Raw genomic sequence first — 24,482 nt, 5'->3', positions numbered from 1 at the left:
TTCTATACTCAGGCCACAAGTTGCCCAAAAGAGGAGGCAGCCACCTTTAAATGAGTAGGTAAACACCACTGCACATTCGCCCCGTCCCTCCCCCAGCCCGAACTCCAATGCTGTTTTCTTTCTCTATTGCACAGTCGGTGCTTGATCATATTTGCCCTTTCAAGTTTGAATCTAAAGCTGTATCACATTAGAATGATGCAGGCACCACAGGGGGCCTCACCACATGCCAACGTGTAACACGTTCCAGCAGCTGGGAATTTTCCTCACTTCTGTTAGGGCTGCTCTCTGCTGAAAACAATAAGCTTTATATTTGTACTAAGGAACAAAATGGGTATTACAGTGACAATATATCTCCCAGTTTAACCTTTCGTTGCCTAAAACATGTTAACGAGAAGCCAAGCCTTCTCGTTGAGAAACTTAGTCCTCAATGCAGGAAGGTAGACGACTGTGTGGGAGAGTTTGCTCTTGACTAACTCAGAAGGTTTTGAATATATTTGTCGTAAATGGTCACAGATTAAGACTAGGAGTATTCTGGCACCGAGTGTATATGTCCAAAAATGATGAGTTTTTGTTTTGTTAACCACTAGGATGTCTGTAGAAAATCTGGCCCCCAAGTCTTGCAGAACTACCCCCATTAGTTCACCATAGTGTGTAAATGTGAGCTCACACAGGCACTCCTTTCAGCTGAAATACTTTCAACATAGTGCAATTTACACAGTGACGGGTTCTTAATCTTGTAATGTCCAACTTTATGATCCTCAGGAGTTTATCTGTAAAACTTATATGCCCGTTTTCAATCTTTGTTTTTTTTTTAGACATGACATCAATTATTTGTATTAAAATATGATACCTTTTCTACAATATTGTTACTCCAGCTTTCAAAACAAGCACTGCTGCCATTTACAGGGGTGGATTCGAGTAATGGCTTGTTTCACAAATTGTGACAACACATTCAGCTTTGGCCAACTCTGTCATTCTTCACCCCCTTACAACTAATTGCTCACAAATTATACCCCAAAGTCACTGAACTTTACTCCTTGAAATGAGGTTGTTTGTCATTGTAACTCAGAAGCTCTGAAATTGTTTTTTTTCCCTCTTTGGAACATGATTCAGTAAGATATTAGTTAAACGATGAGTTACATATTAATGGGGGAAAGTCAGAATTTTCTATTGGCCTGGCAGAATATCATTCTAATTTAAGATATAGAACAGAAATATTAAACAGTTGTCAAATTCTTGAGATGGATGTTTCATTTTCTGAAGATAATTCGGCCATCAAAATAGGATGAAACTTGTGGAAAAATAACAAACAATGCTTTTCATGATTACGGTAAAAAGCAGCCAACAACCATGAAGTGGAGAGATTCCCATGCTTGCTTCAAGCTGCTGGACGATCTGTGCGGCCATGGGCTTCCGGCAGGTGGCCATCACTAACTTCTCCGTTAAGTTATTGTATTGGGACTTAATCGCCTATTAACATTTCCAAACAGCATCAAATCCATTTATTAGCATTTATCATGTTTAAAATTGCACCTCTAGTTGAATTTTCCAGCATTGGATCCTTATTTAGGGTTCTATATTGTTGGACATTTTTAACATATTCTCCTCATTCTCCCTTTCTTCCTCTCGTTCCTCATTGGTTGAAGACTGTTTGTCCCGACAGTCACCAGTATCCCTGATGACCTTCTAATTTCATTGAGACCTTAAGAATTTAAGTTATAATTTTGAGGGGAAAATTTTAAGACAGAAATCGCAGGAATGAGATCCAGTTAACGAGATGGGTTGCCAATTCCAGCAATATTAAGATTATAAATGTTTTGCTTTTGATTACAAAAACATGCTAATCCTTGTCTATTGATGTTCTAATGATCTAAGTAGAAAGGTGTTATGACAGCACAAAATAGTATTTTTGTATCAAGCCTGCTTCATTTTACAGTTGAGTAGTTCCCTTTGCCATGAGATTCAGTTAAGTTCATCTCTCTAATCTGCTATGCATCCTTGATATTTTGGTGTTTTAGTAAGACTTTTTTTGTTACTTTTGAGGACATGGTAGTGGGCTGTATACTTCAATAAGAGTAACTAGTAGTAAAGATGTGCACGCACCACTGGGAAATATTTTAAAGGGTGTTTGTTCAAGTTAGAATACTGCAAACTTTGGAAGTGCTTGGTGTCTTTTCCATATTTTTTTCTATTTTTGCTAGTCTTGCATTATACTGGTATACGATCAATTTTATATTTTATGACCAATTAACTCTAGAGGGATATTCCATGGCTTCCAGTCCTTCAGTGCCCAGTGATAGGAGGCTCCTAAACTATGACCTTTCCTGTGTCTGCACTGAGCTTCAGCCCATCTCTCTTAGTCCTGTAGCTTGGAATGTGGCAGTCTGAAGCATTCAGTTGTGGACATCTCTCTGAACTAGAAGACCAAGAAGCTTCAAGATGTAAGAGCCACCAAATCTCAATCTTTGCACAGCAGATTGTTGAATAATGGGTTGATTTTTCAGATGGAAAATACTCAAACTTTTTCGAGTCTTTGCTAATTCACAGAATAATCATTCCTTAAGCTAATTTTCTCTGAAACCTTATTGTCCCACACTCCCATTAACTGACCCCAGATGTGCCCACTCACCTATACACGATGGGCAACTTAGGGCAGCCAATTAACTTGCCAACTCTTGCAACTTTGGAAACTGTAGCTCCCAAAGGAGACATTTACAACCACAGGGAGATTGTTCAAACTCCATACAGACAGAACCAGAGACTGGGATTGAATTTGGGCTGCCGGAGCCATGAAACAGCAGCTCTACGCTGTACTACTTTGCTGCAAAGGTAAATCATGGCAAGGTATTGAAAATCATTTTAATTTTTAAAAAAAAAGTTAATTACAAAAAGGCCAGATTTCTGTTTTACTTAATTTTGAACAAATGCCTTGGGAAGCATTTTCTTAACTGAGCATTATGAGTCGAAAGGTAATGTTACAGCTATATAGGACCCTGGTCAGACCACCACCAGAATACTGTGCTCAGTTCTGGTCACCTCACTACAGGAAGGATGTGGAAACTATAGAAAGGGTGCAGAGGAGATTTACAAGGATGTTGCCTGGATTGGGGAGCATGCCTTATGAGAATAGGTTGAGCGAACTCAGTCTTTTCTCCTTGGAGCGACGGAGGATGAGAGGTGACCTGATAGAGGTGTACAAGATGATGAGAGGCATTGATCGTGTGGATAGTCAGAGGCTTTTTTCCCAGGGCTGAAATGGCTAGCTTGAGAGGGCACAGTTTTAAGGTGCTTGGAAGTAGGTACAGAGGAGATGTCAGGGGTAAGTTTTTTACGCAGAGGGTGGTGAGTGTGTGGAATGGGCTGCCGGTGATGGTGGTAGAGGCAGATACAATAGGGTCTTTTAAGAGACTCTTGGATTAGGTACGTGGAGCTTAGAAAAATAGAGGGCTGTGGGTAACCCTAGGTAATTTCTAAAGTAAGTACATGTTTGGCACAGCTTTGTTGGCCAAAGGGCCTGTATTGTGCTGTAGGTTTTCTATGTTTCTATATTTTCTACTTAATTAATTTGGTTTACAGCAGTTCCCTTTTTTCTATAATAGTTGTCTATTCCAAGATATGATCTTTTCTATTCATTTATTTATTAATTTTAAAAGAAATTCCTGAGTTTTGATTGTTTAAATTATAGACTTGTAATTTATTAACTAATTTGAACCGTATTAAATTTAAAAACAAAAAATGCTGTAAATATTTAACAGGTCAGGCAGCATCAGTGAAAAGGGAAGTAGAATTCACATTTCAGGTCAAGGACATCAAGAAATCTAGTTCTGACAGAGTATCTTTATGACCCGAAGCTTCAGTGTCACCAAGTGGTTCCAGGACTTTGCTTGTATTTTAGATTTCTAACATCTGCAGCCTTTTTAAAATTTTCATTGTCTTTATAAAATCCTTTGGGAAAATGCCAATAGAGCTAGTGTTTAGAGACCAATTAATGTTCTACTTGCATTCAAAAATGAAGACAAAATAAAGAGAAAAAATCCTGACCATGGTCTCAGTGGAAAGTAGCAGGATGCTCTGATGTAATGGTTTTGAAGTTTATCAAAGGGTTTGATAGAATAAATGTTGATAAGACAATGCCACTCAAAACTTAGAGCCAGCTTCTCTGTGACAATTATTCTTTTCGTATTCGTAACCATTCACCTGGTGGTACAAGTGAGAACTTGTTCCCACAATTTGTTGTTGAAAAGAGTAGCACGAGTGATTTAAAGGAAAAAATGAACGCTAAAAATGGAATAATGTTTCAGAGATGAATCCATTGGCGAAAGGCGATTTCTCTGGACAAGTGCTGGCACGGGCGTCACAGTAGCCTAGCAGCTGGCGGGAGGCTGCTACAGCTTGGGGTGTTCTGGAGTTCAAAGTTCAATTCCGGTGCCGTCTGTAAGGGGTCTCTGGACATCTCCTCTGTGGAGTCCGTGGGAATCCCTGGGTGCTCTGGTTTCTTCCCACAGCCCAAGGACCTAGTGGGTAAGTTAAATGGTTATTGTGAACTGTCCTGTGATTAGGTTAGGGTTAATTTGGGATGCTGGGGCAGTGTGGCTCGTAGGACCAGAAGGGCCTACTCCATGGTGTGTTGCCAAAGTAAAATAAAAAATGTTTCCATACTGCAGGTACTGGCGAATCCTACAAACCTGACTGAGTTCAAAGTAGACGCTATAGTCTCCTCTTGTTGCAGGAGCCTATTAAATTTCTTTCATTGGCATATCTCACTTTCACTTGTTTGTTTATTAATTTTTATCCATCGAGATACGGCACAAAATAAGCCCGTCAAGCAAACCGCCTAGCAATTCCCCGATTTAATCTGAGCCTAAGCACAGGACAACTTACAACGACTAATTAACTTCCCAACTGGTACGTCTTTGGACTGTGGGAGGAAACCAGAGCACTTGGAGGAAACCCATGCGGTCACGGGGAGAACGTACAAACTCCTGACAGGCAGTGGTGGGAATTGAACCCGGGTCATCCGTACTGTAAAGCATTGTGCTAACCACTATGCTCCTGTGCCACCCCTCCAACCATTTGCAGTGGGAAAGAATTTTTATATAATTTTTGTGGTGAAATTGAAATGACCATAAATTCCAGCTTGCCATGATATACAATTAAAATATTTTGAATTCACCCCACTCCCCATTTCCCTCTAACTGCAATGTTTTCTGAATTGTTTGTTGTTTCATAGATGCCAGCCGCTGTATATTGAGAGTGGATTTTGAGCATCCTTTGAGTGATATGGTGTGAATTGACAACGGCTGAGGACATTAGGCATGGCTTCCTTTAAGCAGCAGAAGGTGGAGGAGTGTTATGAAATAGGAGAAGAACTGGGAAGGTAGGAATTTCTGTCATTGCATTTTTGTTCTACTAAGCTTAAATCAATGTACAAAATTCATCCTGATGACAGACGTTTGTTGACCTAAACTCTGTGTGACCTCTAGTGTGCAAACTACACTGGTATTACAATTGTACCATGTCAAAAGTACTGTGTCTGTTTTCTCTGTCCCAACTTAAAATTGTCTTTGGTTCTTTCAAGGCTTGGAATCTGAGGCTCCACGGCCTTCAGTCCCTGGGCTGTAACTTGTGGAACCTGAGGCCCCACGGCCTTCTGTCCCTGGGCTGTAACTTGTGCCACCTGAGGCCCCATGGCCTTCTGTCCCTGGGCTGTAACTTGTGGAACCTGAGGCCCCACGGCCTTCCATCCCTGGGCTGTAACTTGTGGAACCTGAGGCCCCACGGCCTTCTGTCCCTGGGCTGTAACTTGTGCCACCTGAGGCCCCATGGCCTTCTGTCCCTGGGCTGTAACTTATGGAAGCTGAGGCCCCACGGCATTCCATCCCTGGGCTGTAACTTGTGGAACCTGAGGCCCCACGGCCTTCCATCCCTGGGCTGTAACTTGTGGAACCTCAGGCTCCACGGCCTTCCGTCCCTGGGCTGTAACTTGTGGAACCTGAGGCTCCACGGCCTTCTGTCCCTGGGCTGTAACTTGTACTGCTCTGCAACTGAGCAGTTGTCCACTGTTCCAAGTTTTGCAACCCATGCAGCTCTTGTCTGATGGGTTTCAGTGACACCAACCATTTGAAATGCATTTTGTCTTAAAATGTAAATATTCTTTTATAATTCAGGTTCCTTACAAACAGAACCATATTATAAAATCCCTCTGAGGCACACTATCTCATTGTAAAAGAGCATTAGGCTACAGTCATAGCTTGAGAGAACTGCCAATTGGGTTGGCTGTTTTGGAATCACAAAATGTAAAGCCATTACTGCTATTGAATGAGTTTTATAAAATTACTGAAGGCCACCACCTCTCTTTTCTGTATAACTATATTGGTTTATCTACTCAGTTCCCTGTTGCACTTTTGATCAATCTGTAGCATAGGATCTGCAAACGTGCTGCATCACTGGTAGCCTGAACACTGATCTTGAGCAAATAGCTTCCCCCAGGCTAAGAAACTGGCAACTTTGTTGAGCATGTCTGATTTAGCAATGGGATTCAGAATTATTTTGGTGTGGCTGTTCGTATTAATCAAATATGGAATCCTTTGGGCTAGTTTTGGACTGTTATGGAACCAGACATGTCTCCCATTTGAAGTTCCTTGACTTTATCAAATCATTGAACTGGCCATCTCCTAGTTAGTGAACTATTGTACTAGAAATTAGGAACTTAGGATCATAACATAATATCTTGGGGAACTCGAATCAGTTCTGTTCCCTCTAAGTGTCTCACAGCTACCGCCTTTTAAAGGTCCAGATTTCTTTTCCAATTTCTTATACTATTTTTAGTGTTCAGCCTCTACCTCTGATTATATAAAGCTTAAACAGGAATGTGTGTCGTTGCAAGATCTATCAAGTCATTTTTGTTGTCTCCTTAAATAAGCTGAGCAAGGTCAGGCAAGTTTTGCTCATTTTTAATCTGTAATCAGGTTTTTCGTTATATTTGCTCCGGTATTTACAGGAACAAGAGCTTCTGCTTTCTTGTGTGTATACACAGTTGTGAAATGGCAAGGTTTAAGTTATTTACAAACATTTTTGAAAGACTTCTAGTTAGATTGAAACTTGCAGGAATGTAAAGCAGAATGTATCTGAAAATGCCTTAAGGATAAAAATGAAATTGATGACATTTTGGACTGAATTGATGAGAGTTCTCAAGACTTTGCCTGTAATTCTGCTTTACTCTTGTTGTAAATGCACATTGAGAGGAGCTACGTGTGCATGTACATCATCTTTCTCTCCGTTAAGTTCATTCTTCTGTTCTCGTTCATCCTCTTTTTAAAAAAAAATTGTCAATAACATTTTGGAACTGATACAGTACAAACTTACAAATTGTAAAAAGTTCAAACAAAGGAAAAGTTAAGTTGTTGTTTTTTTTTGAGCATGTAGTCATATACCTGATGGCACAACATGTGTATGACTCACAGCTCCAGCAATCTTGGCTTCAGTCTCAACATCTACTGTTGTCGAGTGCTATTTCCATAACTGTTTTCTCTGGGTGTCCTAGATTCCTCTCACACCTAAGGATGTGTGGGTTGAGCACTGTAAATTGACCCTATATACTGGAAAAATTTAGGGTGATGTAGGACGAACATAACTGGATTGGTGTGAATGGATGCTTGATGCTCTATACTGTATGATATAAAAGCTTGCACACAGGGTTCAGTGTAGATTCGGTAGAATTGCAGAGAGAGAGGTCATATAATCCAAGCAGCCTCCTTCCTGCCACCCTATTAAAATCCCTCTGTTTCACGTTTTTTTTCCAAGACACAATTTTTATTTCACTCTTCATGGAATAGAGTTTGATGTTTTCTCATCCGGGCAAGGCTTAAAAACATCATCGCAAGGAGAGACTGGGAAACTTCATAGTCCTGACGAAGGGTCTCGGCCTGAAACGTCGACTGCACCTCTTCCTACAGATGCTGCCTGGCCTGCTGCGTTCACCAGCAACTTTGATGTGTGTTGCTTGAATTTCCAGCATCTGCAGAATTCCTGTTGTTTTCATAGTCCTGATAGTCCTGGCGAAGGGTCTCGGCCTGAAACGTCGACTGTACCTCTTCCTAGAGATGCTGCCTGGCCTGCTGCGTTCACCAGCAAATGTGTGCTGCTGGGATACTTCATGCTAAGTTTTTAGTGATCCAGGTGTTTATTGCTCTTGAAGTTGATGATGAATCATAGCCTTGAACTTCTGGTGAAGCTGTTCCAAACCAGGTGGAGTTCCAGGATTCGGATTCAGCGATTGCAATAGACCTCCAGGTCAGGTTGGCACGCGACTTGGCGGTGAGAGTGCTCCTATGCGTGGATGCCCTCTGCCGCCTTTGTGGTAGGTTTGCAGGTTTGGGAGATGAAATAACTAGGGCATTCTGGAGATGGTGCACACTGCAGGCATGGTATGCTTGAGGTGATGGGCGTCATACAGTCTTTCAACATAGAGACAGGTCTTTAATTTCTGAATTTCCTGTCGCCTGCAGCCCCAGTTGCCCAGTTTGCCTATCGCCACTTATCCCATTAGTTTCACAGCCCTCTTTGTCTTGCCAATTCAAGTAGTTGTCTAGGTTCCTAAATGTTCTAAATGCACCGATCAAGTGTGCTGCCTGATCCTAGACGTTGTCAAGCTGCTTGATGCTTATTAGAGTTGTATTATCCAAGAGGTGGAGAATATTCCAAGATGCTCCTAAAGTGTCTTAGATGATAAAAAGGCTATAACATGTCCGGAGGTGAGCCACTTGCCTCCGGATACCTAGTTTCTGCCCTGCATTACACCTTATGCCTGGTCCAATTGGGTCTCTGTTGCTAATGAGAGAAGTACTCATGTTTACAGAAGAGAGTTTAAAATTGTACATCATTTTGGGGAATGGAGAACAGCTTATGTTTAAAGGATCATTGTTATGAGATCAAAAAGATGTGAGGCAAGTTCTTTGGTCTACTTTAGCAAAAATTGAGTACATTTATTTCAAATGGAAGAATTTGAATCTTTTGAACAACTTAAACATGGTGGGAAATAGTGGCAGGTAATGATATTAGTGGTCAGTTCTCTCCTGCAGAAATGTGAGCTGACAACTTGATCATCTACCATAGCCTCTAAGGCACTAATCGATATGACCACTACTAAGCCTGCTGCTGTGTTTTTGCAAGTTGCACTTTAACCAGTTCATTGTATGAAACTTAGATAGAAGATGGTGTGAGATGTGGCATATTTAATTAACTGCTATTTTTAAATGAATTTCCACTTTTTATCAAGGAATATTAATGCATGAAACTGGATCAGTTACTTTGCAGACAACATGTATGTCTGAAGTTCACCTCACTGTTACGAAGCATCAAGAGTAATAGATTATAGAACATTTGCCATCTAATGAAGGACTACTTTTAATAGCCTTAAAAGATTTTCACAAACTCTCTCATAACTGGGATTGATGTGAATAACAAGTAGTGAGTAGATTAGATGTTTTTTTTTCAAACATGAATTTTTTAAACACTCCATTGAGTTCATACAATGTGTCCCTTTCCTTCAGTTTTGACACAGAGCAACTTTAGCATCATCCTTGAAGATTCAATTTTGAAGAATTAATTGATTGCATATTTTAAGTAATGGGAATTTTTATTCTAAGTACATGTATAAGCTTAAGACTTTCAAGGATGTTTGTCAATCTATAATCCAGGAAGTTAATAAATATTTTCCATGTGAATATGAGCATGTTGTCCCTGAACTGTAGTAAGCGGTGGATTCTAGTTCGTGGTCTCCCTGGGGTTTTCACACATTTTAAGCATGAAGTTGTTCTGTAAATGAGTTTAAATGGCACTGAAGCAATTAATTGATGGATAATGCTGAAAATGGGAAACTTGTCTGACAAGTGCACAATTGCACAACGTGCTTGTATTTCTAGCATCTGTTTTAGTCATGCAGCATGCAAACTGGCCCTTCAACCCACCAAGTGTGTTGTGACAACCCACCTACACCAATTCTCCCCACACTCCCATTAATTCCCCCTCCAGATTCTCGCACTTGCCTACACACCAGGTATCTTTGTGTCCAACTAATCCTCCAGCACATCTTCCAAATGTTGGAGGAAGTCTGAGCACCTAGAAGCAGCCCACATGATCACAGGGAGAGTGTGAAAACTTTTCACAGTGACGGCACCAGCGATCAGGAGAGAACTCGGGCAAGTGAAGCTGTGAGGCAGCATTATCACAGGCTGCGCCTCTCTGCGGCTGAAAGTGGGGAACCTGCCGACTGATGCTGGGCTAATTCACCATCCCGCTCCGCTGGTAGAAGTCTGGAATTAGATTGATAATTTCAAAGTAAATTCATTATTTAAGTATGTATACACTCAGTGGCTACTTTATTAGGTACCCCCTGTACACCTGCGTGTTAATGCAATTATCTAATCAGCCAATCATGTGGCAGCATAAAGCATGCAGACATGGCCAAGAGGTTTTAATTGTTGTTCAGACCAAACGTCGGAGTGGGGAAGAAATATAATATAAGTGACTTGAATTGTGGAATGAATGTTGGTGCCAGATGGGGTAGTTTGAGTATCTCAGATACTTCTGATCTCCTGGGATTTTCACACTTTAGTGGTCTCTAGAGTTTACAGAGAAGGGTGCAAAAATACACCAAAAAAAAAGCATTCAGTGAATGAGTAGCAGTTCTGTGGTTAATGAGTGAGATCAGTGGAGAATAGCCAGGCTGGTTCAAGCTGACAGGAAAGCAACAGTAACTCAAATAACCACACATTACAACAATGGTGTGCAGAAGAGCACCTCTGAATGCGCAGCACATCGAACCTTGAAGTTGATGGTCTACAACAGCAGAAGGTTACGAACACCTATTTGGTGTCCACTTTATTTGTACTTCCTGTTCCTAATACATCCTGTACATTACCGTCTACTACCTTGAAATTTATATTCGTGGTGTTTAGAGGAAAAAGGAAGTACAATAAAATTTTATGGAAAAACTGTACATAAGCAGACAAAGACTAACAGAAACCACGATGTAAAAGAAGATAAACTGCAAATAAAAATATTACTGAGAGTACAAGCTATAAAAGGTTCCCAAAAGTTAGCCTGTAGGTCGTCGAATCAGTCTGGAGTAGTGGTGATTAAAATGATCCACGCCGGACAGGAGCCTGATCGTTGTGTGGGTGATAACTGTTCCTGAACCAGGTGGCGGAGGAACTAGGGCTCTGTGGCCTCGATGGTAGGAGTCACCACCATATTTTAGAAGAGGAAGTAAAATAGCACAGGAGATAAATCTTGATACAGTAGAGAATGTTTTTTTTTAATTAAAGGGGATTAAGTACAGAGTTAACCTATGACATAATGTACTTCTGTCCCTTATTCCTGCCAATATTTTTTTTCAAAACTCCTGTCATCAGCAATGAAGGCTCCATACATTGATCAGCTGGCTGCACAACCACTTAGAGAATGTGTTGTATTTCAAGGTCAGTGGAATGATACACATTTCACTGGCTATTAGTTTTTCATCTTTATAGTTTTTGTAAATTCTTCCCAAGTAAAGTTGATATTTTTGTTTTAGTCTCATATTGGGTTCACTTATGGCCCAAAATTAATCCGAAATGTAGGGCACGAGATATTTCCATGAATTGTGAATATTTGATGAAAATCTAAGTAATTGATTTGTATTTCAGATTGGAAAGGTATTGATTTGCACAAAATAAAGAGGTTTAAGTATCTCAAGGTAGATAAACAACAGTATGATTAAGTTTTGTTTGATTTTTAAAGAGCATTATCGGCTCCTGGCAGTATTGGAAGGGTGTCTTGTGTTGCATATGCAAAGAATTTGATATAACCATTGTAAGCCCTCAGTGTTGGGTAGTTTGGCCTGGGAGAGGGTACTGACATTATTATCCTACTAGTGAATTTGTGGAGAATGTTACTGGTATTTTTTCCAGGAATGCCAGCCTCTGGGTCCTCTCGATTTCATTAGTGTTCCAGGGGGCATGGATCACCCAGCCTCTGGGTCCTCTTGATTTCATTAGTGTGCCAGGGGGTATGGATCACTCAGCCTATGGATCCTCTTGATTTCATTAGTGTGCCAGGGGGTATGGATCACCCAGCCTCTGGGTCCTCTTGATTTCATTAGTGTGCCAGGGGGTATGGATCACCCAGCCTCTGGGTCCTCTTGATTTCATTAGTGTGCCAGGGGGTATGGATCACCCAGCCTCGGAGTCCTCTGGATTTCATTAGTGTGCCAGGGGGCATGGCATGGATCACTTTGCCCGGCTGATCAATGCATTCTGTGCTGGTTCTCAGGTCTTGATTATCAGATGCCCTTTTTCCCCAGTCAACCAAAGGCTGCACTGGAGCATTGAGGACGTTGGACATTTCATCATTGTTGTCTGATTTCATCCAGAGGTGGCTCCTAAGATGACGGAAGTGGACCACGTTTTCCAAATTATTACTAAGAAGCGTCATATACCAGGGCTATCGGCCTCGTCTCCTACAGTTTCTTGGCTGCACTGACTACTTGGGCAGAGAGTCAGAGAGAGGCACACCACAGAAATGGACCCTACAGTTCAGAGTCCGCACTGACCACCAAGCCATCCTGGTCAATGTGTATTTAGTGAATTAGAGGGTCCACTTCGTTCTTCCCACCTTTCCATTAATGCCCCTCTAATTCTGTAATTTTTCAGTCTAGTATATGACAACATATGCATACTTTGATAAATTTACTGAGGGCAATTTACAGTGGCCTATTAACTTTCCAACCTATCCACTTGTGAGGATGTGGGAAGAAACTGGAGCAACTGAAGGAAACTCACTTGGTGCAAGGTTTTTCTGAGGCAGCAGCCAAGGCCAAGATTGAACCTCGGAATCTGGAGCTGTGAGATATCAGCTCCTCCAGCTTCACCACAGCTTGTTATGGACAAGTTGCCACGGATTTGTGAACCTGGACATCAAAAATGGCATCCATCACCTTTCCCTTCTGCAGCCAGTTTTGGCAGCTCTGCGGCTGCCCGGGATGGGGTGAATTTTGTGCTTGGGCAATCGTAATAATCAGTAACCAGCATGTCAGCTACTTGTACTTTTGAGGAAGAAAAGTTCCTTGCAAGTAATTGATTTTGAAACCGATCTTATAATAAACTGAACTTGTGGTATTTATGTGCTGCAACTCGTAGATGGTACCTTACTGATAACCATGAGAAAGTGCAATCAATCCAACGTTTTTAATTACCTTAAATGTTTCCTTAACAAATCTAAAATTTTAAGGTCTGGTTTGTTGTGCCAGGAGAAGGGGAGAAAAACATAATGAGTTTAGAAATTGTGGAATGACATTTTTTTGCTCTCTAAATATAAAACATTGTCAAGTTAAGAATAATTTTTGCAGGAACTAGCTGTGAACAGGACTTCCTCTTGCATCATTTGTTTTGAGACTTTTTACAGCTTGGTCGAGCCTAACTCGGTATTCTACACACTACTGTCATGTTGGATAAACACAAACTTAACCACGCTATCTTGCAGCCTCTCAGTAAGCCTAATTAAAATTACTATCTTATTTAATATTTTTTTTCTTTTGCTGAACTTCAATATCTTATTCCCATTTGGCTTGTGTACACTAGTCCAAACTAAGAAATGATATGTTAGTGTATTACATTTAATTTGGTAGGTTTTACTCTGAAGTCCTGAAGAGATTTGGAATAGGATGTACTGTAGCTCAGGAGGGTACTCCCATTCGGTGCTTTAGTAAGATTATGCTTCCCTCTATCTTCCTGCCCACCCTCCCCCTTCCAGAGTGGAATACTTTCATCTTGCTGCTCTGGGGTTGCTAAACCTCGCATTTCAGACCAATTCCTCTTCCTGAAAACTACCAAAACTTCAATTCTGTCAAAGGGTGAAGTTGTAAAATTCCCTTTTTCGTTGGCCGTTTGATCTCTACACTGGCAGGTGAGAAAATGCCCAAAAGGCAAGTGTGCAGTAGTCAGCAGTACAACACTTAATTTGTGGTCTCCCAGAGGGGCAAAACAAACGGATCAGCCAATCAGCCATGATTGAATGGCAGAGCAGACTCAATGGGCCAAATGGTCTTAATTCTGTTCCTTTGTGTTATGGATCTGAATCTGATCTTGACGTTGAGTGTTCTCTGTGTAGGTTTCTGTCCCCAAAACGTGCTGGTAGGTTAGTTGGTTACTGTAAGTAGTTCTAAGAACAGGTACGTAAAAATAAATCCAAGAGTAGTTGACATGCACTGACCAGAGTAAATTGCAACGTTAAAAAGAGGGAATGGGATCGTTGGGATGGACCCGATGGATTGAGTAGCTACCAAATGTCCTACGGTAAGCAAACTTTACCATCTCAACTTGGCTACAGCATGTGGTGCCGGCAATGTAGAGTGCTGCTTGCAATAGACATAAATGATTTGGACTTGTGTTATAAATGTGCATTTGTGTGAAGTATAACAACTGGTATAGGTTAGCTAGCCCTCACTGTGCTGCTGATATTATTTGGATAGTTGCTCTTTTGTTGAAAACTATTAATTCCCAAACTTTGAGATTCCAGTATTTCCTTTCAGGGTAAATAACCAGTAATTGTATGTGGGGAGCAGGTGGTTGCACAGAGGGAAAATTCCATAACTTTTCCTTGCCTTCACTTTGTTCTAAGGGAGGTGAATCTTTGGTGATTCATACCTCTTCAGAATCAATTTTAGTATCACCGACGTAAGTCATGAACTTGTCTAAAACTTTGACAAAACTCTATAGATGTGTGGTGGAGAGTATATTGACTGGCTGCATCACAGCCTGGTATGGAAACACCAATGCCCTTGAACGGGAAATCCTACAAACAGTAATGGATACAGTCTATTCCATCATGCGTAAAGTCCTCCCCACCACTGAGTATATCTACATGGAGCGTTGTCATAGGAGGGTAGCTTCCATCGTCGGAGACCCCCCACAACCCAGTCATGCAGTCTTCTCGCTTCTACCATCAGGAGCCTCAGGGCTCACAGCGCCAGATTTAGGAACAGTTATTGCCCCTCAACCATCAGGCTCTTGAACCAGTGGAGATAATTTACCCCATCACTGAAATGTTCACACAACCTGTGGACTCACTTTCAAGGGCTGTTCATCTCAAGTTCTTGATACTTATTGCTTATTCATTATTAATATTATTTCTTTCTTTTTGTACTTGCAACTTGTTGTCTCTTGCACACTGATATGTCCAGTTGGTGCAAGCTTTCATTGATTCTATTATGGTCATGGCATTTATTGAGTATGCCCACAAGAAAATGAATCTCGGGGTTGCATCTGGTGACATTTATATACTTTGAAAATAAATTTGCTTTGTGCTTTTGAAATTTGTTGTTTTGTGGCAGCAATACAAAAATTACTATAAGTTGCAATAAATAAATATAGTGTAATAAAAGAGTAACCAGGTAGTGTTCTCCGACTGCTTGGAAATCTGACGGCAGAGGGGAAGAAGCTGTTCCTAAAACACTAAGTATGGGCCTTCAAGTGCAAAATTGGTAGGTGTTTATGCAGAATTTCAATTACTCATGTAAACTAGGATAAAAACAGGGCATAGAATTCCTAAATTTTGGTCAGATTTTTTTTTTAATTTAGCCGATATACAGCAAGACTGACATGAGGAGTGGCTGTTGCAGTTCTAGTTATGACTTAGTGGGAGGAGGGCCTGTGGCACTGCTCATATTCCAGTTGTGTTTAGCATAGGTACAAAAAATACAAAGACAAAATAGTCAAAAAGGTTTTAAATTGGACGAAGGGAAATTTTGCCAGTGAGAAATGACAAAAGGGAATTAGAGACAAGTACCTGCAAGTAAATCATTCAAGAGCATAAAAGGTGCTGTGAAGATGCAGTACTTTTTGTATCTTTAGGGTAAGACAGCAGAGGACTCCCGTAGGTCTACTGGTAATCTCTTCCTTTTCCTTCAGGAAATGAGGGGAATGGCCACATATGCCTCTACCTTGCACTTAATTCCTTCGCTTCTCATTTAAAAGATGTAGAACCCCATATGAGAGAAAATTAGAAGAAGCTACAGATTTTTAAACCAGATCATTTCAGTTACATTTCACTATTTCAACAAGATGTGGGATCTATGAAGAATTTGAAGGTATCGACAATTATGAATGTTACAATGAAAATGAAGATTTTAGGATGCAATTGTCAAAAGCATTATATGAAAGCAGTCCATTATTATCTACACTGGGTGTCTGCATTGATTTTTCTTTCATTTACAGTTATGGCAGCATGTTGGTTGTCCGTCATATCCGATGATGACAGTGAAACCAATGCAGCAGAGGTTTTAAAGTGGAAAGAATGTTGCACTGGGATAGTTCTACTTGCTCGGAAGTCCTGGTCCAGTGGTAAGAGGAGTTATCACAAACTGGGTCTTCCTTGCTTACAGTGGATAACTATAACTTTTGTGGCAGGTCATGCCCTTTGTTCTCCACGAAGTGTTGCAGAGCTGCTGCCTTGGCCTTTGGATCTCACTGTTGATCTCATCTGCCCAGTCCACCAGAGCTGACTTCACATGCTAGGACAGGCACGTTCCTATTTCACTGGGGTACGAGGCCCACCAATTACCCTCGTCTGATTTAGCCTGCCTGTCAGAGCAGTTACTGTGGAGTGGCTGCTGTCGCATGCAAACAGCTACTTAGAGCCACAGGTCAGAGCTACGTGTCTGGTAGGGACCAAAGCTGAGTGAGTTGCCCCAGAACGTACATGACAAGCCCCTTCACCAGGGGCACTACATCCATGGGATACTCCATGCACCGCGGTGTACAATGAATGAATTCCTTTGTTGATAGCTCTTGGTAACTAATACAGTTTTGTAGTATTGTAGTGGTACTGGTGGTGTTCTAATTTGTTTTGTGTTCTATTTAAATACATGATTTGTTGTTCAGTTAAACAGTTTGCCTTTTTTATACCTTTTTGTATTTCCGTGAAACTTTGGTTAATTGGGGCAGCTGCTTAATTAGGCTAAAACATACTGGTCCCGATGTGTCCCAATTAACCAGAATCCACTGTATATATCTTAGCACTATTACTGAAAATAAGCTATTTTAAGTTAAATATTCTGTCTTCAGACATTGTGTACAGGAGCTGAAGATCCACACCCCAAGCTTCTTCTCAATTGCCATGAATTTCTTGAACTGACCTGAAAGCCCCTCGTTCTGCCTCAGACTAAATATATCTCCAACTTGCACTAGTCAAAGATGAATCTTGAGTGACACACAGAATTGCTGGAGGAACTCAGCAGGTCAAGCGGCATTTATGGAGGGGAATAACCACTTCTAATGAAGGGTCTTGGCCTGAAAGATTGATTTGTTCATTTCCCTCCATAGATGCTGCCTGACTTGCTAAGTTCCTCATGCATTATTAACACCATGTTTTTGTTATGTGCATTATGTATAATTTATGTTAACAAGTTTATATAATTTGTTTGTAAGGAACTGTGCTGCTGCTGCAAAGAGCTAATTTTAATGGCATTTATACCCTGTGTGGACACATAGCCAAGTGGTTAAGGCATTGGACTAGCGACCTGAAGGTCGTGAGTTCGAGCCCCAGCCAAGGGAACGTGTTGTGTTCTTGAGCAAGGCACTTAATCACACATTGCTCTGCGACGACACTGGTGCCAAGCTGTATGGGTCCTAATGCCCTTCCTTTGGACAACATTGGTGTTGTGGAGAGCGGAGACTTGCAGCATGGGCAACTGCCGGTCTTCCATACAACCTTGCCTAGGCCTGCGCCCTGGAGAGTGAAGACATACTGGTCCCGCAAGACGGATGCCTTTTTTTTTTACCCTGAGTATGTATGCTCATGACAACAAACTTGAACTTTCCTGAGGAAACAAAACCAGAGGGTGTCTTGTCGATTCTCCTCATGGTGGGTCAGTGAGTAGTACTCTCTGTAATATATAGTACAGGCTAACACTCCTAATGCAGATCTGAAGGATTGTTGCACTGCTGTACGAGGGGTGATTGATGAGTTCGTAGCCTAAGGTAGAAGGAGTCAATTTTAGAAAACCTAGCACATTTATTTTTCAACATGTACACACTTAGTCCAGTGGTCGTGGAGCATTTGGATCCCTTCTTTGTAGAAATGGTCCAGCAGTAGTTTATGGCCTAAGGTAGAAGGAGGTGAGTTATACAGCTCGTTACATGCACATACAGTTCAACTCTTTGAGTGAAAATGCAGAAAGTTTGAAGTTTCTCCTCATCGCCTTCTACCTTAGGCCACGAATGTATCAATCACCCCTGCTGTGGACCACTTCTGGAGGTCCAAGACACTGACTTCTACAAAGAAGGGATCCATATGCTCCACGACTGCTGGACTAAGTGTGTAAATGTAGGAAAAATAAATGTGCTAGGTTTTCTAAAATTGACTCCTTCTACCTTAGGCCACGAACTTATCAATCACCGCTCGTACATTAAACTGATCTCCATCTCGGCTCTTGGATGGGTGTGAGAGATCCCATAATGTTATGAGCAGAACCTCAATTGAAATGTTACTGTCCAGGGAATTGGGATCTGGGAGGCAAAATTTGCTCTGATCTTGATTTCTCATTCCAAAGGATAATACCCGGAATTGGAACAGAAATCATTAATTGCAACACAACTGTGTCCATCTTATTGCAGGCCAGACCAGTTTGACGTGAGTAAAAGCTGGTCATGTAGCCCGGAGTGCGAGTGTTTCTGATGTGTCTGCGGTTCAGTGTTGAACAATAACCAGAGTAGCACTGAACGGTAGCAAAGGTGTATCCAGCCGAGGGACTAAAGTGTTCATTACTAACAGTGGCTTTGCAGCACCTTTACTCGCCGAATTGACCAAAGCCCATTGCTGAGTGATCCAACGTGAGAGAGAAAATCACAACGCTGTTCTGAAAGGTGCACCTGCAGCAGGTAAACCAGCCCATGAAAGCACTGATTAAACTGCAGCGGCTCCAGGAATCTCACTGGAACTGAAGAGCTCAGGTAAATAGATGACACTGGATGGGCCGAATCCATTTCCCCTGGATGAGGGGTAAATTTATAGAGGTTTGTAAATTCATGAGGAGCATAGATAGTCCATCCTTGGCCCAGGGAAGGGGAGTCTTAAAACTAGATTCTAATTCTCTAAAACTGAGAGGGAAAAGACTACAGGGAGCCTGATGGCTACATCTTTGCGCAGAGTAGGTAGTGAGTATAAGGAAAAAGCTGTCAGAGGAAGGGGTAGAGGCAATTACAACATTTAAAAGACATTTGGATAGGTACACGGACAGTTTTAGTGGGATAGGGGTAAAATGCAGGCGTATGGGACTAACTCAGATAGGCAGCTTGACCAGCATGGATGATTTGAGCTGACGGGCCTTTTCTGTGCTGTGTAGCTTTATGACTAATAGCATTCTGCAGCGCTACAATTGTGCTAAAAGGTATTGTCCCAGAACAGAACTGTTGATCGAAATTGAGAAGGCTGGGCTCTGTGGATCGTTGAAAGCAGATGCAGCAGCCAGTGTTCACCGGTTGCAATCTGTGACCCTCACTCCAGAGCAGGCTAGCAGTAACACGGATGTGAAGCTGCACTCTGCACTCAGCAGTCTGCAGTACACAGATGATCAATCATGCGACCACTGGATCCCTACAACCTCTGAAACTCTGCCACATCTGGGCATGAGTATCAGCGGACCATGGAACAATAAGTGGGAAGAGCAGATGTAGGGTGAGGCAGCAGGAGCTCTGCTCCTAACCTGCTGCCTTACCTTCAGGAAACGGAGGAGACGGCTACTTTTGTCCCTGCCTCGTGTTTACTTCCTTCGTTTCCCTTTGAAGGATGCAGAGGAACGCGGCTGGCACATTCATTACCACGTTAAACCCAAAGTACCAAGCTGATGATTCACCCAGGCTTCCTCCTGACAGACCGGTCATCACAGGACTCCATCCCTGCCTGTGGACGCCCTGTTCCAGTACAGTTAAAACACTTACCATGTGGAGGGGGGAAAAAAAAAATTACAGACCCACCGAGGTCCTGTTCAAAATTGCAGGAGAAATTCAGGCACCGAGCCGCACAGCACCTTTGGCTAATCAGTCTGTGGTCAATCAGCAGCAGGTGATGGAAGGTGATAGCACAAGTACAAAGGTTATAACATTTATGGGGGCATTCAGCCCATGAAGTCAAATGAGGACAGCAATTACTGCCTTTTCTGTGGCTTACTGAATTCCTTTTTCTCAGCTACAGTCAACTCTGTCACTTTTGCTCATTTTGGGCTTTGGCAGTTCAGTCTTTGTCCTAACGTGGACAAAACAAAACGATTTTCAGAGGTAAGGCACTTTGACATCAGTTTAATGTTTGACCAAGTGCGGTGTCAATGAGTTTTGATAAGTCAGAAGTCAAGGGGTCATGCATTGCACAGGTTGTGCTCTCCTCTGTAAATGAAGCAGTTTATTGTTACATGAGTAGGACTTGGTAAGATGAAGTAGCATTCAGGTCACAATAATGTTCTTCAGTAAGAGAAAAGCTATCTTTGATATTCTACAGCATTGTCATCCCCGAATCACACCTTCAGTAATCTGGATGTACTACAGCCCAGAGCTGCATATGGATGATGCAAGAACTATAGCTACAAGACCAAGACTGGGTATCCTGCGACACGTGACATACCTTCTGATATCCCAAAGCCTTTCCGCTGTCTGCAAGGTTAGGCAAAGCAGTATTCATGAAAGGCACTCCATGCCCCATCCTAAAGGTCCTCACTCTCCGTTACCAGCATGTCTGTACCAGCTGCAAAGAGGCCTGCCAAGTTTGTCACAACAGCCCCTAAATCCATGAACTTGACCACCAACAGTTTTTGCAGTTCTGATGCAGGGTCTTTGACCTGAAACATTATTTTCCCCCTCTTTTCACAGATACTACCTGACCTGTGTTTCAGTATTTGCATTTTTACTGAAGATATCCAACATCTGTATTTTCCTGAATTTTCATTTACTGTACAAAGAAAGCTTCTACACTGCATTTCTAATGAGCTTTGGAGCCAAAGGATTACTTAATGTTGTAATGTAAGAAATTGAGCAGGTAGTCTGTGTTCAGCAAGCCCCTACAAACTGCAATGTAGTACTGGCCTGCTCTCTGAGGAATAAATATAGACCAGTTTAATGGGCTAGCCAGCTGATAGTGTAGTGGCATCAGCACTGGACTTTGAGCAAATGGTATTGAGTTCAAATCCAACTGGCTCCTTGCACACTTTCTATCCATGCTGGGTTGGGCGTCAAGCTAGCTGGTTGGCCTCATATTTTAAAAAAAAGCAGTCAAATGCTACAGAAACTGCAAAAATACCCCCTGATGTGCCACAAGGCATGAAAAGGAGCAGCAAGTATAAAGGGCTAAACTCTGTTTTGCAATTTACTGTATCTGGCAAGGAATGCTGGTTGATGTTTGTGATGATCCCCTATGGAAAGACACCTGGGCTTTGCTGAGGGCTGGCTTGCTGCTCAGAGGCTGTGAGTCAACATTCCATTCGTATTGTGAGATTAGATTCGATTATGAGAACACTTAGTCCTCTTTTTATTGTCATTTAGAAATGCATACATGCATTAAGAAATGATACAATGTTTCTCCAGAGTGATATCACACAAAACAGGACAAACCAAAGACTAACACTGACAGAATCACATAATTATAACATACAGTTACAGCAGTGCAAAGCAATACCATAATCTGATGAAGAACAAACCATGGGCACAGTAAATAAAGTCTCAAAAGTTCCCGAGTCCCTGATAGCAGGCGGCAAAATGGAGAAACTCCCTGCCATAAACCTCCAGGCACCCTCAACTTGCCGATGCCTTGGAAGCAGCTGACCACAGCCGACACTGAGTCCATTCGTCTGAAAACTTCGAGCTTCCGACCAGCCTCTCCGATACAGCCTCCGGAGCGCCATCCTCTGCCGAGCGCCTTCGACCTCGCCCCGGCCGCTGAAACACGCAAAGCCGAGGATTCGGGGCCTTCAGCTCCGGAGATTCCGGTTACCACACAGTAGCAGCGGCAGCGAAGCGGGAATTTCAGAAGTTTTCCAGATGTTCCTCCGTACTCTCACGTCCGTCTCCATCAAATCAGAATTGTGCACGGTGCCCTACTTGACAGATAACAGACATCATCACCAGAGAGGCCGCACGCGCTGCCATCTTCTCCTCCCTCCCGGGAGATGGGTTGCTGACTACATTTAATAGGTCCTATAATGTTTTTGTGAAAGGATTGGACTAAAGCTTAACATTCATGTAAAAAGGCTGACCCCTGCAATCACCCACTATGGTGATTTTCAAACTTAAAAGTAAATTTATTATCAAAGTATATATGTCATCATATACAACCCTGAGGTTAGTTTTCTTGCAAGGACACACAGTAAATTCAAGAAACCAATAGAATCAGTAAAAGAACACACCCAACATGAAGGACGTACAACCAGTATGCAAAGAATAACAAACTGTGCAACTGTGAAAGAGAAAAAATTATAATAAATAGATAAGCCATAAATGTCAAGAACATGAGATAAGTCCTTGAAAGTGAGCCCGTAAGTTTGTGAGCAGTTCAGTGATGGAGGGAGTGAAGTTATCCCCACCGGGGAGATGGAAGGAGTGAAGTTATTCCCACCGGGCAGATGGAGGGAGTGAAGTTATCCCCACTGGTTCAACAGCCTTGGTGGCTGAGGAGTAATAACTGTTCCTGAACATAACGGTGTGGGTCCTGAGGCTCTCCTGTTGCCACTCTTGCTGATGGTAACAGTGATATACGCAGGGGAAAAAACAATGATCATGTACTGTATCTATGCCTCTCTTGAGAGCTATATAAAGTCATCTGTCAGCCTCCTACACACCAGGAGGAAGAAATCTCCTATAGCTCAAGCCTCCCAGTCATGAGAACATCTTTGTGAATCTTTTCTGTATTTTTTTTTCTTTTTTAATGGCATCCTTCCTATAGCTTTGTAACCAGAACAGTACACAATACTCTAAGTGTGGTCTCACCAACTATTTGTAGAGTTGTAACGTGATGTCCTAAGTGAGGCCTGCTTTCTCCCAACACTGGGCCATCATTAAGTCTTCAGAGTCCCTGAGGCCAGGGGTTTCCCAACCTGGTGTCCGCTGACCCCTCGGTTAATGGTTGGGTCAATAGCATAAGAAAGGTTGGGAGCCCCTGCCTTAAAGACACTGCTCATTCCTGCTGAAAATTGCACTGAAATTTCACAAAGGTGAGCATTTCAACAACACTGAGTGATGGCAATGCGTATTGAACCATTCTCCGTTGTAGGAATTGGGAAACATCACCTTACTTGCACAGATAGTGCATAAACTATTTTGTTGTCTCTGTTTTGGAAACTTTTAAAGAGCAACGGAAGGTAACTAAAAAGGCAATACGCGGAGAAAAAATGAGGTAAGAAGGTAAACTAGCCAAGAATATAAAGGAGGATATTAAAAGCTTCTTTAGGTATGTGAAAAGGAAAAAAATGGTTAAGACCAAAATTGGGCCCTTGAAGACAGAAGCGGGTGAATTTATTATGGGGAACAAGGAAATGGCAGACAAGTTGAGCAGGTACTTTGGATCTGTTTTCACTAGGGAAGACACAAACAATCTCCCAGATGTAATAGTGGCCAAAGGACCTAGGGTAATGGATGAATTGAAGGAAATTTATATTAGGCAGGAAATGGTGTTGGATAGGCTGTTGGGTCTGAAGGCTGATAAGTCCCTGGGACCTGATGGTCTGCATCCCAGGGTACGTAAGGAGGTGGCTTTAGAAATTGTGGATGCATTGGTAATCATTTTCCAATGTTCTATAGATTCAGGATCAGTTCCTGTGGATTGGAGGGTGGCTAATGTTGTCCCTCCCTTCAAGAAGGGAGGAAGAAAGAAAACAGGGAATTATAGACCGGTTAGCCTGACGTCCGTGGTGGGAAAGATGCTGGAGTCAATTATAAAAGATGAAATTACGACACATCTGGATAGCAGTAACAGGATTGGTCTGAATCAGCATGGATTTACGAAGGGGAAATAGTGCTTGACTGATCTTCTGGAATTTTTTGAGGATGTAACTATGAAAATGGACAAGGGAGAGCCAGTGGATGTAGTGTACCTGGACTTTCAGAAAGCCTTTGATAAAGTCCCACATAGGAGATTAGTGGGCAAAATTAGGGCACATGGTATTGGGGGCAGAGTACTGACATGGATTGAAAATTGGCTGGCTGACAGAAAACAAAGAGTAGCGATTAACGGTCCCTTTCAGAATGGCAGGCGGTGACCAGTGGGGTACCACAGGGTTCAATGCTGGGACCGCAGCTGTTTACAATATATATTAATGATTTAGATGAGGGAATTAAAAGTAACATTAGCAAATTTGCCGATGACACAAAGCTGGGTGGCAGTGTGAAATGTGAGGAGGATGTTATGAGAATGCAGGGTGACTTGGACAGGCTGGGTGAGTGGGCAGATGCATGGCAGATGCAGTT

At 42.1% G+C, this 24,482-nt stretch overlaps 1 protein-coding gene across 3 annotated transcripts in view; it reads left to right on the top strand.

Annotated features, from left to right (window-relative positions):
- Positions 1-24,482, top strand: part of dapk2b (death-associated protein kinase 2b) — a 161,448-nt gene that overhangs the window by 6,653 nt on the left and 130,313 nt on the right. For 2 of the 3 annotated variants that reach the window (XM_072282236.1, XM_072282234.1), the window contains exon 2: positions 5,231-5,377. In XM_072282236.1, coding sequence (XP_072138337.1) covers positions 5,316-5,377 — 62 coding nt within the window. In that variant the 5' untranslated portion in view covers positions 5,231-5,315. Of the gene's footprint in view, positions 1-4,301; positions 4,522-5,230; positions 5,378-24,482 lie in introns of all 3 variants that reach the window. The other variant, XM_072282235.1, reaches the window with a different exon arrangement.

The sequence above is a fragment of the Mobula birostris genome, chromosome 18, assembly GCF_030028105.1.
Source record: "Mobula birostris isolate sMobBir1 chromosome 18, sMobBir1.hap1, whole genome shotgun sequence".
Taxonomy (NCBI): domain Eukaryota; kingdom Metazoa; phylum Chordata; class Chondrichthyes; order Myliobatiformes; family Myliobatidae; genus Mobula; species Mobula birostris.
The sequence above is the reverse complement of the archived record's forward strand: the minus strand, read 5'-3'. Positions and strand labels throughout refer to the sequence as shown.